We start from the raw sequence: 17,330 nt of genomic DNA, 5'->3' as shown, positions 1-17,330 counted from the left end.
TTAATTGAATTAAAATGAGACAATAAATACAAACAAAACTCAGATAATAAATATTCAGTTATCCTAGTGAAAAAAAAAGTGTCTTTGCAGTAGTGCAGACAGTCCTTTTGTTGTTCAGGCAGTCCATGATTAGTATAAGAAGGGGAGGTTCAAGAGCCTGATAGCTGTTGGAAAGAAACATAAAGGCTTCATTTCAGTTATTCAGACACTGCAATTAAAACATTAAAAAAAAGGACAGTCCCCTGATGCAGTATTGAAGGGAGTCACCAAATAATTATCCTTATTGTTTACTGTGACTACGATGTACTATTGGCAGTCATTATGATCAGTTCATAGAATTAATCCAAAATACAAATATGCAATGAAGCAAGATGCAATTTGTTCAGTCAAGCCTATTCATTGAAAATCAATCATTGTTGCAGATGCTTGAATCCAAATTTAAAATGCAATAGATACTCAGTCGATCAGGCTTCACGAGTGGGAAGAGAAGTAAACCACAAAAATCTGCAAACACCGTGGTTGTAGTAAAAACACAATGATGGAGAAACTCAGCAGGTCAAACAGTGAACTTTATATAGCAAAGATAAAGATACAAAAGGGAGGCATTTTTATTCGGACACCTGCCGACATTTTGTCATCCCTTGATGAAGGGCTCAAGCCTGAAACGTCAGTTATGTTTTTTTTAATCTTTGCTTATAGAGGACGCTGTTTGGCCTGTTGAGTTTCTCCAGCAATGAGTGGGAAGAGAGACGGACTTAACATTTAGGTTGAATAGTTAGGAAGTTTCAGAGTTAATGGTTCTTTACAAATGACATTAACTCTGATTCCCTTCCCTTGGATCTACTATTTACAGTATTTTCTATTTTTATTATGCTCAAACATGACATGAGTATTTATGGACAATGGTGAAGAACTCTGCTGTCATGGGCGTGGCAGTGAATGAATTATTCAGAACGTAGCTTGCTTTCTTATATCATTGCTCCAGATTGAAATCCATTCTTACAATGTTCACTTGAGCATTAAGATCCATAATATCCAAAATCAGATTGTCCCATGTTAAGCGCTCACTTCACTGGATCACACCCGACAGAATTCCTCATGTGCTAATGTTACAATGTCCAGAAGAACGATGATGAGCTGAATTAAGCTGTATCCTTCTATGGAAGGATTGAAACGACAGAAGATGCTGAAAGTGCAATGAGGGTACAGCTCTCCCCATCTCTCCCATTTTCCCTCTGTACCTGGCACATGAATCCAGCAGTGTTCAATAAAGTCCTGTGAAGAGCTTAGGCAGCTTAGCTATATACTGGCCAGAGATGGTGAACCAGCATGGCCCCATTTATTTAAATGGTTTGCTGCCTCCACTAAACAGGTGAGGATAAATGGTTTGCTTTTTGACTTTATTTTAATTCATATTTTAAATTGATTTATAGAAGATGAATATGGTTTCAAATTACATTAATTTTTTTGAAATTTTAAAACTACTTGTCTTCTTTGGCTGTAACTAAAAGCTTCTGGTGAGACCATACTTGGAATATTGTGTTCAGTTCTGGTCACCCCATTGCAGAAAGGATGTGGAAGCTATGGAGAAGGTGCAAAGGAGATTTACCAGGATGTTGCCTGGATTGGAAAATATGTCTTATAGGGCAAGGTTAACAGAGCTAGGGCTTTTCTCTTTAGAGCAAAGAAGGATGAGAGGAGACTTGGTAGAGGTCTACAAGATTACGAGAGGCATAGACAAGGTAAACAGCTAGCACCTTTTTCCCAGGAGTAGCAAAGTGAAGGAAGGAAGGTTTAGGGGAAATATCAGGGGTAAGTTTATCACACAGAGATAAATGCCTGGAATGCATTGCTAGGGAGTGCTGGTGGAGGCTGGATCAATAGGGGCATTTTTGAGACTCTTAGACAGGCACAAGGATGAAAAAAAAAATAAAGGGTAATGAGATTGGGAGGGTTTAGTCTTTTTTTAGGTATATATAAGCTAGCATAACATCATGATGGGTCTATACTGTTCTGTAATGTTCTATGTTCTAATTATCAAGAGTCTTTTAGAGACAGTGGGTAGTTGTGAGAAAGTTCCCAAACCATCTATGGATAGTTCTCCACTTGCACCACCTGCATCCTAATCACTGCTCAGGGACCTCTCCAGCTCACACCACCCCCAACAGGAGAAACATGGCTGCAAAATCAAATGTGATTTGAGGTTCAGGCTGGGTCCAATCCAAGGAACTTACCTGAGCAGTGCTCTGACCAGTAGCACCTGATGCTGAGTCAGAAATTTGATGATGCCTTTACATTGGCTCATTTCAAGCTCAAAGGGCTGAATTTGTTCTTGGAAGAGATACAGGAATAAGAGTGCATCTCACCACACGCTTCTATCTGCTTCTTTGAAACATGTATTCATCACGGAGACTGCAAATTTATTTGGACCATCATGGTATGGAAACAACTGGTGTTAAAACAAGCTCTTATTGGAGAATCTGATGGAATAATCTTTCTATTGAATCAATTGCTTGTTAGTTATAGCTAGTTAGATAACACAATTGTTTGAAATGGTAAACAAAATCTTTGATGACAGAAGCATTCCTAATGAGGCATTTTTTCTTCGTTGAAGATAGGTGCTAATATTGATAGATGCTGTTGACTTTACAATGATTATTTCCTGGAAGTCCCCTTAGCCAAGGCATCTGCAGCATGGGGCACATTTTAGGGCAAGATCTATCTAGCATCTTCCTTTTCCTGAAATAATATTGGCATCAGAAACACAACAAAATGTAAATTAAAGTGAAACTTGGTGTGATGTGCTCTAACAACCTCACTACGGTCTGCTAGGGCTGGAGGGAAATGTGGCCATGACAGAACAAAATCAACTTCACATAACAATAACAGTTTTATAATTCTAAAATGCTTTGGCCATGTGTCATCTTACAAGCTTTGAGTTTATTTCATGATAATGGATCTGATTAATGGCTGTGTAATGGAGCAAGTCAAAGATTGTACCACATCTGAAAGCAATCTAATTCATGAGAAAAACAACATGATCTCATCAGAATTTATAGTCAGAGAAATAAAAAGAGAAAACCTCATTCTGGATAGAACATGCATGAGTATGCATCTCTTTCTATGGATACAAAATTCATGGCCTTACTTTTAAAAAACATTTAGATATTAACTCTATTATCTGAGCAACCTGATGTTTTTATGCCATTACAGCATTCTCTTGCATGCCTCCTTACACAATGTAAAAATAGAGTTGTTTCTCACTCATTTTTACATTTCATATTTTAACATATTGTATTTCATATTGTAGCATATGCAGGTTCAGTTAATCACACTTCCTCATCAATATAAGGCCTCTCATTGTTTGCAAATGATGAAAATTTTAAGATACATTACCTCATAATCTCCGTTCTCTCTTTCAAAGGGACTTGTTAAAGCAATGTGCGCCCTGAAGAAAGAAAGACATTTGGTGTCATTTTAAGCAGGCAAAACGTTATGATAAATGGGATTGACTGAATGCTGTGTTTTCTGGCTACAGTCAAAAATCTCTACCTTCTCTCTGGAGGTGATTTCTACAAATGGAAGTCAATTCAAGAGGTAACCGATAAAGGGCAACTTCTTCACTTACCTTTTCCATGAAAATGTTTAGTGATCAACAATGAAACAGAAATAAAACATAAAATATATTAAAAATAACATATTATTCCTAAATATGGTGATTTTGAAATGTTTCTCATGTTTAATTTTAAAAGCTATAATAGTGAAAGAACTCTACAGATACGTTAGCTTTGTAAAACTGGAATTTTGCAAATCCCTTGACCTTGTTTTCACTGTTGTATTTGCAAATGTTTCAATAATTGAACATGCAATTTTCAAACATAAATGCCCTTGGGTCTAAACAACAAATAAACATTTATTAATATCTTCTCTGAAGGAGTGTTCAGGACTTTCAGCATTATTTCTTCATCTGAGGAAAAGGAGTAGTGAACATGGCAAAAGCTAAAATAGTTATATCTGCAAAGTTTTCTTGATTAAAGTCTTAGGTGCTCTTGTGGCAATTCCAGGGATGGGCAACAGTCCTTGATACATTTCTGCCTACGTTTCAGCTAAACAGATTTGACAAAGATTACAATTGCATAAATGATGACATCAGCCAACAACTCTTGTAAATTAGAATCGACGACGATTCTTTTCATATCATTCCTAATTACCAGGGAGTGTGCAGGACAACCCAAGCTGAATATGCTGCATTGATGCATGTCTTAACATAGAAGACCTCTCTGTCTTTGATATTAGCTGGGGTGGCTGCATTGTCCATGACTATTTGATAAATTGCTGATGGTGTTAATTCAACCATGAATGCAGAAAGCCAGTCTAGAAAAAAAAGGTATTAGAGCTGGAATATGGAAAACAATGTGGTAGAAAACGTTAGGAGAAAAAAATCTAGTGAATGTTTTTGTCAAATAGATTGTAATGGTCGGTTATTTTCCACTAACGAGTAGAACAAAAGTTTCACTTCTTTCTTATACATTTTTGAAAAGATTTAAAACATTTATGCAGATGATTTCTTTGTTTTAATTTTGATATTCCTGCCATTTTCTTTGGCATTTCAATCGACCAATATAATTTTCTTTTCCTAAAGATATTTCACTCACATTACTAGCTATATTTGTTGCTTCTACTATTCCACTCCCTTTCAGTATTTTATAGAATTTGCAACATTTTCAGAGAGAGGTTGCATTCCTTGTACAGTTATAACTGGGATCAAAGGATCATTTGTGAAATTCAGCATTCTAAACCCACCAATGTTCTCACTTTTCTCTCATTCATCCTCCTGTGCCTTCAATCACTGGTTTCTTCTTTGCTTAACTCGCATTCTCTAAAACTATTTATGCTTGATGTTGAGCACCATCACACTGAGCACTGGTGCTCAGCCTACTCCTGTTCATGCTGCTGACCCATGACTGCAAGTCCAGATCCAGCACCAAAAGAGTCATCAGGTTTGTAGATGACACAAGAATATTTGGCTTCATTAGCAACAACGATGAGTGGCGCTACAGAGAAGAAGTAGAAAATCTCATGAAATGATGCGAGAGGAACAACCTGAGTCTCAACATGGACAAGATGAAGGAGATGATCGTGGACTTCAGGAGGTCCAAGAATGACCACCCTCCACTACACATCAACCACTCTGTAATAAAGGGAGTGGAGAGAACCAAGTTTTTTGGAGTTCACTTAACTAGTGACCTATGGTGGATGCACAGCATCTCCTCACTTGTCAGGAAGGCCCAACAGTGATTTCACTTCCTGAGAAGACTGAAGGATGCAAGGCTACTGGCCACAATTATGTAAATCTTCCAGGGAATCAAGAGTGTCCTGGCTGGCTGCATCACAATGTGGTACAGTTGCTACAGAGATATGGATCAAAGGTCAATCTAAAGGACCATAAGAGTGGCAGAGAGGATCACTGGAGTCTCCCTCCACCCCCATCGACGTGATCTACTGGGATCATTGTCTGAAGAGGACACATAAAATTATGAAGGTCCCCCTCCACCCTGCACACAGCATCTTTCAGTTGCTCCCATTAGGAAAAGGTACAGGAGGATCAGGGCTAGAACCACCAGGCTGAGAAATGGCTTCTTCCCACGGGCAGTGAAAATGCTGAATCACCAAGGGAACTGCTCACACTCACCATTCGAGGCTTTCATAGTTATGTAACAATATTTATTTATTGGTATATATGAAAACTGCCCTGCGTATGTATTGTGTGTTATGGCTGGTTGGATGCCTACGTGTTTTGCACCAAGAACTGGATAATGCTGTTCGTTAGGTTTGACTTGTGCAATGACAATAACCTTGACTTGACTTGATTATTTGGCCTAGGGTAATAGAACATATAGTTGAATATCAAAAATAGGCTATACTGAAAATCTGAAATCTAAACAAAAATTCCTGGAAAAATTCAGTCGGCCAGGAAGCATTTTGTGGAAAGATGTAAATAAATAACATTTTGCGTCATGGACCCCTCATCACAATTGGAAAAGTGAGAGAACAAGTTATATTTAATTGTAGAGAGGACAAGGGAGGGTAAAATGTCTCTCTTGTAGACAGAGGCCAAGTTGGCAATGGAGGTGTTTGGTACTTGTACATTGTGAAAATATTTATCTGAGTCCATGTAATTATATTTTTAATCATCAGAAATTGGGGCTCACAACTCGTCAATTATCACATTGCCCATTCCTTCCATGCCTTCGTTCATTGATGTTATATTCTCACAGAAATGAGACTTTGGCTTGTAGTTCAAGCACATTGGCTGTTTTTATTTAGGTTTTTTTCCTGTCATTCTCTGCTTGTGCTTTCAGTTTGTTTATCCTGTTTAGATGTCAGATTAAGTGAGTGGTCAAATTTTCCTGAAAAAGCAAACAAATTACCAACTTTTGTTTAATGCTTTTAAGTGATGTGGGTTGCTGTTCTAATTAGCCACAGCCTCGCAGATTCTCATTCAGGGCATGACTACTTGTATCATTTGGTGATATGATTTTCAACAGCTGAGGAACTCTGGTCTTGAAGATTTCAATTTCTTTCAAAAGTAATGTCAGTGACTTTTCTTCCAATCACTTTGTACTCAACTCACAGATTCTCTAAGCTTTTGTTCCCTTTACCTATTTCTTCATCATTTCAATAACTTCTTGTACACATTATCCAACAGCAGTAATCTTTTGTAGATGATTCTAAAATTTTCAGTTCAATCAACTGTTTTCTACGGATCATACATTACTTTAATTACAATCTCCAATAATTGCTCATGTGGAAAGACAGAAACAGACTCTCAAGTCTATTCCATTATTTTATTCAATGGTTCTTGAGCCATCTTAATTACTTTTTGTATATTTGCAGTGAATTCTTTATTTCTTCTGCATCACGGGGAGTCTTTATAGAATATTCTTTTGAAATCAATCCCAGGTTTTCATTGCTTTACAGAGGAATAGATTTTGCCTTGTGTTTACAAGTTTGGAGAGAATGAAATCAGATGGTTTTAAAGATAGCAGGCGATTGGCTTACAAAAATCACTATCCAGACTGTGAGCAAAATTCTACCCTTAAATAATTTTCTCCAAGTAATTACACTAAAACTGTGCAATAAATACCAGTATTCAAGACATATAAATAAGCATCTTCCATTCATCCATCTAAAAACAAAAATCTGCTGAGAAAGATACAAAGTGAATTGTTTATTGTGCAGAGAATTCTGGATTTTATTAATGAAAAATAAGTTTCAGCCAGAGGATACTGTCTAGCGACATCATCATAAAGGAATTCTTGAATCATTTAACTGGGCCACAACAACTACAGAAATATGTGAAAAAAAAATGTATTTTATTTTGCTGGTGTCTACTGCTGTATGTTAGCGAAGGATTGTTGAGAGAAATGCTTGGCACAAACTGGGCAAAATAAGATTTTAATTTTGTAGCCAGGTGCTGCTTAGCAACAATATAAATCCAATGAATACAAAGAATATTTGAAATAGTAAGAAACCTCAGCTTGAGTGCTGGCAGTACTCAGTCTCGATTGAAAAAAATAAAATTAATGTTTTATTAGTAGCCAGTGGATCTATCTGTACTTTAATTTGGCAGAATGGAAATCAAAATATTCCATGTTGCCTTCTCCAAATGAAAGAAGTAGCAAATTCCATTCACCAACACCAGCAAGGTTCTTCAAGCTTCCTTTAATTGTCACAAAACAATACATTAAAAATGTAGCCTTTTGCATGCCATAAAGCAAAGAGTCTCCATTAGTATTACCCAGTGCTCCTTACTGTACCAGAGAAAGAAAAGTAAAAGAGAGCCATACTTTAAATACAGCAATTGTTCAATAACAATATTTTGGCTATAAAAGAAGATTTTTGTATTTTTGCAAGCAATGATATGAATTAGTTTTAAAACCTTTGCCACACATTCTGAACTAACCAGGTCAGTGTCATTTTCACACAATTCCACAAGTTGCAACATTCACAAAATTCCAACCTTTGACAGGAACCCCTTACCTAGACTTCATGAAAGCTAATATCTTAGAATATTTTCTACTTTTTAGTTTATGCATGGGGAACAAATGTTATCTTTTGCAAGATGATGCATGCTTATATCGGGAAAGGAACACAGCCTAAAGAGCAAAATACATACCTCTCACTCAACTTTCTTTTTTTATTGGCTTCACATCCATTTTCAGGCAATGGAAACCCTTCAAATTGTGCTGACTGGAAACGTTGTTCCAGAAATGAAAGGTTAAGTTCTGGTCCATCATACCATCCAATCTCTTCCATAGGCATTTTTAAATGTGAAAGAACAGGTTGTTATTTTAGGCAGGTGTTAGCTGATAAAAACTATCCATACTTTAATTGGGAGTGGTGCTACATTTGGGAAGGAAGCTCGTCCTATCATTATTGGGTGGATGTTAAAATAAGTACCCACACAGGGAGGTTTTCACAGTGGGAGTTCCACTGAGAATGTTGGCATCAGCTCCATGATATTCGACCCATTGAAGGCAGCAGGATGTATTGTCCAGAGCCTTGGGATACAAGTGGGTAAATTATTCCCAAATAATCAACATATACTGCTGCTTAGCTTTATCACATGGTGATACTGATTATTATTTATGTGGATGCCATTGTTGTACTGCAACATTAGGTGCAAATCTTGCAATTCTATGCAGGACAAATTTCCTATTGAATATTTCCTCTCACAGCATTTCCATTTGAACATGTGGCATTGCTCTGTTTATCCCAATTTAACTAAAAGGGATGGAAATTTCCAACTGGTTAATGTAACAGCTTTCCTTACAAACAGCAAGAGTTTATCATTACTCTGTCTACCAGCTTTGTTTAAAATTCAGGTCTGGAATGAACATCTTGGTGACTGGAATAAAGACAAAAACACATACAAACCCTCTTGAGAAAAAATGTCATATTAATCGTATAGACTTGCACTAATTATGCATAAGATAAACAAGTTAAAAATTAATATTTTGAAAATATAGTAAATGTGACTTCAAGAAAAAGATAAATTGTTATGTGGTATCATAACACTGTTCTCTCAATTCAATTCTGTATATTTTGTGTTTAAAAAAATCTGATAGTGCTGGCAGTACTCAGTCTCGATTGAAATAAAATTAATGTTTTATTAATAGCCAATCTGTGCTCTAATTTGGCAGAATGGAAATCAAAATATTCCATGTTGCCTTCTCCAAGTAAAAGAAGCAGCCGATTCCATTCACCAACACCATCAAGGTTCTTCAAGGTTCCTTTTATTGTCACATAACAATACAATAAAACTGTAACATATATGACATGCTTTAACTTTTGCCTGTCGTAAGACAAAGAGTCTCAATTAGTATTACTCAGTGCCCCTTACAGTACCAGAGAAAGAGAAATAAAAGAGAGTCACACTTTTCATTCAGCAATTGCTTAATAACAATATGTTTGGCTATAAAAGTTTTTTTTTAACTTTTGCAAGCTATGATATGAATTAGTTTTAAAACCAATGCCCCAGTTTCTGAACTAACCAGGTCAGTGTCATTTTCACACAATTCCACAAGTTGCAACATTTACAAAATTCATTGATTGCAACTTCGGCAGGAAAACTTTGCGAGGGCCGTTAGACTGCGTGAAAGCTAATATCCTAGAATATTTTCTACTTTTTAGTTTATGCATGGGGAACAAATGTTATCTTTTGCAAGATGATGCATGCTCGGGAAAGGAACACAGCATAAAGAGCAAAATACATACCTCTCACTCAACTTTCTTTTTTTATTGGCTTCACATCCATTTTCAGGCAATGGAGACTCTTCAAATTGAGCTGACTGGAAACGTTGTTCCAGAAATGAAAGGTTAAGTTCTGGTCCATCATACCATCCAATCTCTTCCAAAGACATTTTTAAACTTGAAAAAACAGGCAGGTGTTAGTTGATAACAACTATCCATACTTTCTGATGTTATAAATTTAATTGGGAGTGGTGCTACATTTGGGAAGGAAGCTCGTCCTATCATTATTGGGTGGATGTTAAAATAAGTACCCATAAGATCAATAAAAGAGCATTCAAAACTCACTGAAAATAATATAGATCTTAACGATATCCACGTAAACATAAGAAAATCTTCCATCCATAAGCTTGATCTTCTGAAACTTGATAGGCAAAATATTATTTTTATCACGTTCGGAACTTACTGGGGTTGTAGGTCAATTGGGTGTAACTGGGCAGCATGGACTCGTCAGCTGAAAGGGTCTGTTACCGTGCTGTATGTCTAAACTAAAATTAAATTATTAAATCCTACTATCTCATCCATTTAACAGTCTGGATCAGCTTATTGAAATAGCTTGGGTGGACTCCAAGAGCCATACAATTTTTGACTGGTGGCTTGCCATTGTGGGGAGAGAGACTACACAAAATTTATTTCCTATGGCAGCTGATTTGAACCAGCCATCCGAATGTTTTGGGATGTCTGGTGCCCCAGCTTTGATGAAGTTTGATAAATTGCACAAAAATATTTCCAGGGCGTAGTCGGTCTAACATTTCACTCGTTGAGCCAATACCACCCATTGCTTATTGTTGTAGCAATTTTCTGTGGCAATCTTCAGTCAAATTAGATGTTTTAGAGGTTGGACTCTCATTTTAAGGAACCTGGCATGTAACAGCATTTTAATGAATAACACGAGTCGCTTCTCTAAGCTATGCACGCATGGCCTGACTAATGAAATTCTGGTGCAAGTAGTCTTGAGAAAATATATACTGGCTCTGGAGGTGGTGCAGGGGAGGTTCACCAGGTTGATTCCAGAGATGAGGGAATTCCAGCTTATGAGGAGAGGTTGAGGTATCTGTACCTGCTTGAATTCAGAAGAATGAGAGGGAATCTTTTCAAATTATGGAAGGGATAGACAAGATAGAGGCAGGAAAGTTGTTTCCACTGGCAGCTGATAATAGAACTAAGGGACAGAGCCTCAAGATTCAGGGGAGTAGATTTAGATGAGGAGGATGTGTCTTTCCCAGAGAGTGTGAATCTGTGGAATTCCCTACTCCAAGAAGCAGTAGAAGCTCCCACAGGAAATACAGTTAGATAGATTTTTGCATAGTCAGGGAATTAGGTTCATGGGGAAAAGGTGAGTAGGTGGAATTGAATGCAATACGCAAGCGTGCTGGAGAAACTCATCAGGTCATGCAGCATCCATAGAAAGTAATCATGTAGTTTAGTTCATGGCCAGATCAGCCACGATTTTATTGAATGGCAGAGCAGCTGGAGGGGAGTGATGGCCTACTCCTGCTGCTATTTCTTAGGCTCTTGTGTCTGCAGATTTTTACATTCACATAAGTGCAAATGTAGCAAATTGGCTTTGAGGAAATTTGGGACCAGTGCGAACATGTCTCATGACGATGGGAGAACAGCTGATCTACATAGACCTGTTTTTGTGATTGAAAATGACACAGAGCTTCACAAGGGATAGAGAGCATGTCAAGTCAGTGTAGAAATAATTATATTATCTCTTGACAGCAAACATACAAATCAGTGGACAACTGCTGTCAATAGTCTAATGCACTGTTTTTGTTGTGTACCTTTAGGGTTTAATCCACTCTCTAGTGAGCAATATAAAGCAACAGTGAGGCCCATAGAACTTGACACAACCAGTTTTCTTTGAAGATTTATTAACTTGCTTATGGAAACATTATTTACAATACTTAAAAATGTGAGCTTCTGTTTACATTCAATTAGCAAAAGAATTTTAAAGGGTTGAAATATTGCAAGGCAGTAAATCATTTTGTAGAATTTCATTCACTTTTAAAACACTAGCAAATATTTATGAATTGTATAAAGTTAAAAGCATGTTCCTTAAAGATGTTCTTTAAAGATGTTCAATGATTGAGATATATCTGTCATCCAAAAGTTAAAGTGGTAAAGAAATTAAACCACAACATTAATTCTTCAAATTATTTGATTACTTCCATGTAAATCATTCTATTTAATCTTGGTGGTTATGTATTTGTAAAATGTTTTTAGTGTTCATTTGAAATGCTTCTTTGAAGAAGTTGACCCCTTCTAGTAATTAATTATATATGTGTGTTTCGGATCAGGCTTGCATACTTAATGATTTTTTTTTCTGACACAATATTCCCTTGAACAAAAGTGATCCAAACTGACAATATTTTATTCTGAAAAACAAAAGCATGAAAATGATCAATGTGAGCGCCCAGGCTTTTGATCATTAGTTTAGCTTTGATGCTGCCGTTTGGGCCATGTTCAGAGTACAATGCAGCTATTCAGAGGCCGACAGACACCCCACAATCAGCCAGGTCGACAAACTGCAGTAATGAATTCAACTGTTTGTCTGTAATTCATGGGAAACTCCTGCTCCCCCTCAGCCTATATGTATAAAACTCTGCACTGCCCACTGTCATCTAAACCAGTCCAAAGGAAACATCAGCAACAAAAATAAGACTTTCTTCTGAGCAGAAAGGAGCCTGTTCCCCAAAAGCTTGCTATAAAAAGAAATCTAAAAGAGTTTTGAATCAAACTTGATACAGAGCAGGATGCTATTGTATTTCTTATTAGCTGTGGATATTAGCTTGGCTGTTCCACTGAGCAGAGATGTGTACCGATTGCCGTCCAGTGCTTTGGAAGGTGAGATCATCCTTCATTATTTAATGCTATGCCAGCACACTGACCTAAATTAACCCATGCATTTACAGTTTGTGTATATAAAATTGCACAATGATTATTTGTGCATGCAATGTTTTCCAGAAATTTATGAATATGTATATCATCAACTGCTTCCTGTCCTCATTTACAAATTGTGAGAGATTCAGTACATGTTAATTATTACTTTAAATGTCACAAAATAGCTAACATTTCAAAGCACTCACCCTTACTGTATGCAAATGCACATCCCACAGATATAAACATTGCATATCGATGTGTCAACTGCAGTATTTAGAAACACGTGTTTCCTCTCACAATAAATCACATCAGATATGCAGCCACCTGCAGCACATTGTAAAGACCCGCATTTCAAGTAGATACCCAAATGTAGAAGTTGACATGGGAGTTGAAAGGAAAAGTAAAACTCTTGACAGTTGAATAATCACCATCTAAAAGTATGTTATTTTTGACTATTTTGGGGTAAAGCTATTTAAAGTTCTGATTTAGTGCAGTGTATGTTAGCAATTTGACCATTAAGTTGATAAATATATTAGTAGTCCTTCGGTTCGAAGAAGACATGCTGTTGTGCAGTTCATTTGTGATCACGAATGAAACTCAGATGAAAATAAGGGAAGGAAAATAATAAACCTCTGGTTACCACTATCCAAGGTGAAAATAGTTTCTATTTGGTCCCAATTTGGTCACGAGCTTGAAATTCACCTCTTAGCCACTAGTGCTAAATGCCTTACCGTGATCACTCCACCTGATGTAGAACATTTTCAATGCAGTCAAATCTGTAGAAAGGCTAAAAGTACATGAGAAGGAGACCAAGAGTTAGCCATGAGATAAGTGATCCTGGAGGAAGAGTTGTGTTTCTTTCACCCCAGCAGAGGAAATCCTCTCAAGGTTTTCAAAATGATGAGGAAGTTATGGATTGTGTCGTCTAGAAATGAACGAAAAAATTCAGATGCTGGAAATCGGAAATAAAAATACAAAATGGTAGGGGTGGGCGCTCAACTGATCAGCAGAATTCATGGAAAAATAAACAAGGTAAATGTTTCAGGTTGATTTTTTTCTGTTTCACCCTCCATAGATGTGGCTTGACCTTATTGTTTTGTTTTTTTATTATGTCAGAGTTTAAAGCCAATTTCACCGAAGAGTTATAGGACGTGTGTTACCAAAAGAAGAAAGTGAGAATTGGGAGTCCTTCAGTAAAGGCAAATGCTTGGAAATGAATAGAGGTGGAAGCTGAATCCAGGGATAGATGTTTAAGATGGAAAGTGTGGGAAAGTCGACAGCACTCTCAGAATTTGTGCAAGACCCCTGATAACTGTTAACAAGGATTTTGTGTAGAGGATGCTTATCGGAGTAGAAATATTTCAGGACAGGGAATGGATCAACCTACTAAAATGGAAAGTTTTATGAAATACTGTACCCCCAAAAGTGGGGTCGTTGTTTATTAAACCTGGAGGATCTCAAGAATATGAAAGTTAAAACTCATGAAGATAAGGCTTATAATTTCTTTCATTGTTTATTAAACCTAGAGGATCTCAAGAATATGAAAGTTAAAACTCATGAAGATAAGGCTTATAATTTCTTTCATTGTTTATTAAACCTAGAGGATCTCAAGAACATGAAAGTTAAAACTCATGAAGATAAGGCTTATAATTGCTTACGTTTATTCTCTTTTATCATAGGAGGTCAGTAATGTTAGATACAATAAATCTTCCAGATTGTCCTAATGTTACAATTTATGTAATAAGGTAAATAGCAGCCATTTGTGCATGACAACAGCAAAGGTGGTACGATGACAAGTAGCATCTGCCTTGTCGTTCTTCGAATAAGGAAGGCAAAACTTTTGAAGCAGGTGAACATCCAGGTACTGTGTTAGAATAGATTATTGACCCCCTAAAAGAATGGAGATTTGATAAAGGGACTGAGAACCTATGGATCACAAATGAAGATGAATCAGTGCTACTTTATGCAGTTATTAGTGGACTGAAAATAAGAAGTGTCTTTCAAAATGCTGCACGTGGCCTTAATAAAATAACAAATAAAATTAAAGGGAATCATCCTACGTGGAATGGAAAATCAACCCAATTAAAATGTTGCACTTCTTTAAGCATTCTTTGAAATGATTAAAAACTTATTTTTTATGTTTCCATTATTTAAAAGAAGCACACCATGAAAACTAAACTCCAATCTCATGTGGAATAATACATATCTCCAATTCTCAAGTACTTTAGCAGGAAATACGAATGACAGGCCTTGAGGAATACAAATGAAAGGTCCAAGAATCTGGACCTTCAGGATCATATGGGCAATGATGGCTCTAATTACTGAAAATTAGAAGCTGTTTTGATTGATGGTGAAGAGGGATTTTCTAGGAGCATTAGGTTTCAGTTTTTTAAAAAATGTGGTGATTCTCCATAAAGAAAGACATGGACACTTATTTCTATTGTGTCCTTTACAACATCAGGATATCGCAAAACACTTTTTATTCTTGAAGTTGTCACATTATAACTAATTATGTCAATGTAGATTTGACATAGCCAGTCATAATTTTTTTTAAGTAATGGATGGAATTGATTGAGGTGAAATGTTTATTTTTCTACGTGCAGAGTTGTCAAAAAAGGGTACAATAATTTTGGAAGCAGCCTTGAAGAATGCATTATTCATGGTGGATGAAGTGCTCAAGAAACGTAATCTCCAATGGAAAGAATGCAATCACTGCCCAGTGTGTCTGTTCAAGAACTGTGACAACAAAACACCTGAGTGTGGTAGGTAATATCCCAGGCATTGTAAACTTGGCCTCTCTGGTAGGGCCAGGAGACACTATGATCCAGTCTCCTGGGAGTTTTATGAATGAAAGGAAATCAATTTTTATAAAGTCAGCTGAAGACATAAATTGCAAATGAGTACCCCAATCTTTACTGAACTGATCTCAACTGACTCCAGTAGCAACGCTCAGCAACTACAGTTTTATTTGTGCCCGATTTACACAGTCAAGTTGGATAGTGAAACTACTGATTGAAATATGTTGGAAATGATTGTACACTGACACTAGATAAAGGCACATTGGCTGTGATGCCTCCAAGGCTAAAGAAGCTTTCAAAGAGTCACTGAGCTCTCATGAACTGAAAATAGCTGAATCTCCAGCAGCAGTGTGGAATCAATTGCAAAGGATTCAGAGTGGTAGGGGAAGGAAGGTCACAATGTCAGAGGAGTTCTTGTCATGAGAGCAAGTTGCAGTTGTGAGTAAATGTGATGACAGTCTCAGGGAGATTCTTCCCAACTTACTATGTATGCTCTCAGGCACTCCATTAACATCTTGGGTAGCAGGCCTCACTTAAATAGAAAATGTGGTCTCAGTGTCACAGTTTAATTGATCACTCAGTCTCCTGATGCCAGCCACGCCTCACAACCTGTAGCTGACCCCTAAGCCTCCTGGATTACAGAGGACAGACCGCGGCTAGGTAGGTGTGAGATGCAATACGATACGTATACCTCACTCTTTGATGTGGCTGAGGCTTCCCAGACATTTGCAAACACTGAAGCATGCATGGATTTTGTTTCAGCCTAGGTATCCTGCCCACTACTCCACTCTCGCCTCCATCCCTGAACTGCACATGCATTCCAGTTGTAACCAGCTTAAAGACTCCAGTTCCCACAATCCCCAAGGTCAGATAGTACAGGTTTAAGACAACTATTTCCACAGCCTTAAATCATTCACATCTTTATGTAATGAATTTTCATTTACTGATTGACTCTGAAATCAACCCTGAGATACTAGACTCCTGGTAACTTGTCTACATTATTGGTGACTCCTATCACATATAACAATACAATGTCTGATGTAAACCAGGTTAGTACATGATTGACATAGCCAGTAAAAAAAATCATTCAGAGCAAGAGAGCTGACTATAGAATTGTCATCCAAAGTTTCCTTTCTGAGCAAAAATAGCCTTTAGCTTCACTCATTTTTAACTGAAAGTTTATGATGTGAGCAAATAATCTCTGGTGAGCAATTTCTCCATTGTGGACTCGCATCATATTTGAAAGTAGATATCTACATGATATTTATGATCAAATTATAATCTAGTGCACTGGAGATTTTTAGATTGTGTTCTAAATATTTGCCAACAGTGTTTTTATATCTGAACAAGTTCATCCAGTGAAAACACAATGCTGGAGAAAATCAGCAGGTCAAAGAGAATACCTTATATAGCCAAGATAAAGATCCATAACCAACATTTTGCGCTTGAGCCCTTCATCAAGGTATGAGCAAAATGTAGGCAGGCGCCTGAATCTAATGACAGGAAAGATATCAATTAGATTGAAAGATTGCAGAGAAGATTTACTAGGATGCTTCCAGGACTTCAGGAATTGAGTTACAGGGAGTGGTTAAACAGGTTAGGATTTTATTCCCTGGAGTGTGGAAGAATGAGGGGAGATTTGATATACAAAAAAAAATGAGGGATATAAATAGAGTGAATGCAAATAGGCTTTTTCCACTGAGGTTAGGTGAGATAAAAAACCAGAGGACATGGGTTAAGGGCGAAAGGATTAGGGAGACCATTTGGGGGGGGGGGGGAATTTTTACCAGAAAATAGTCGGAGTGTGGAATGAGCTGCCAGCTGAAGTAGTGA

At 37.1% G+C, this 17,330-nt stretch overlaps 1 protein-coding gene across 1 annotated transcript in view; it reads left to right on the top strand.

Moving 5' to 3' along the window:
- The first annotated feature begins 12,572 nt into the window (after positions 1-12,572).
- The window catches only part of prss56 (serine protease 56), a 40,583-nt gene continuing 35,825 nt past the window's right edge, over positions 12,573-17,330 (top strand). Inside the window, exons 1-2 of the mRNA XM_069899105.1 lie at positions 12,573-12,663; positions 15,303-15,461. Coding sequence (XP_069755206.1) covers positions 12,573-12,663; positions 15,303-15,461 — 250 coding nt within the window. The remainder of the gene's footprint in view (positions 12,664-15,302; positions 15,462-17,330) is intronic.

The sequence above is a fragment of the Narcine bancroftii genome, chromosome 9 (genome assembly GCF_036971445.1).
Source record: "Narcine bancroftii isolate sNarBan1 chromosome 9, sNarBan1.hap1, whole genome shotgun sequence".
Lineage (NCBI taxonomy): Eukaryota > Metazoa > Chordata > Chondrichthyes > Torpediniformes > Narcinidae > Narcine > Narcine bancroftii.
Note: the sequence above shows the minus strand (reverse complement) of the source record. Positions and strands in the feature narration are given on the sequence as shown.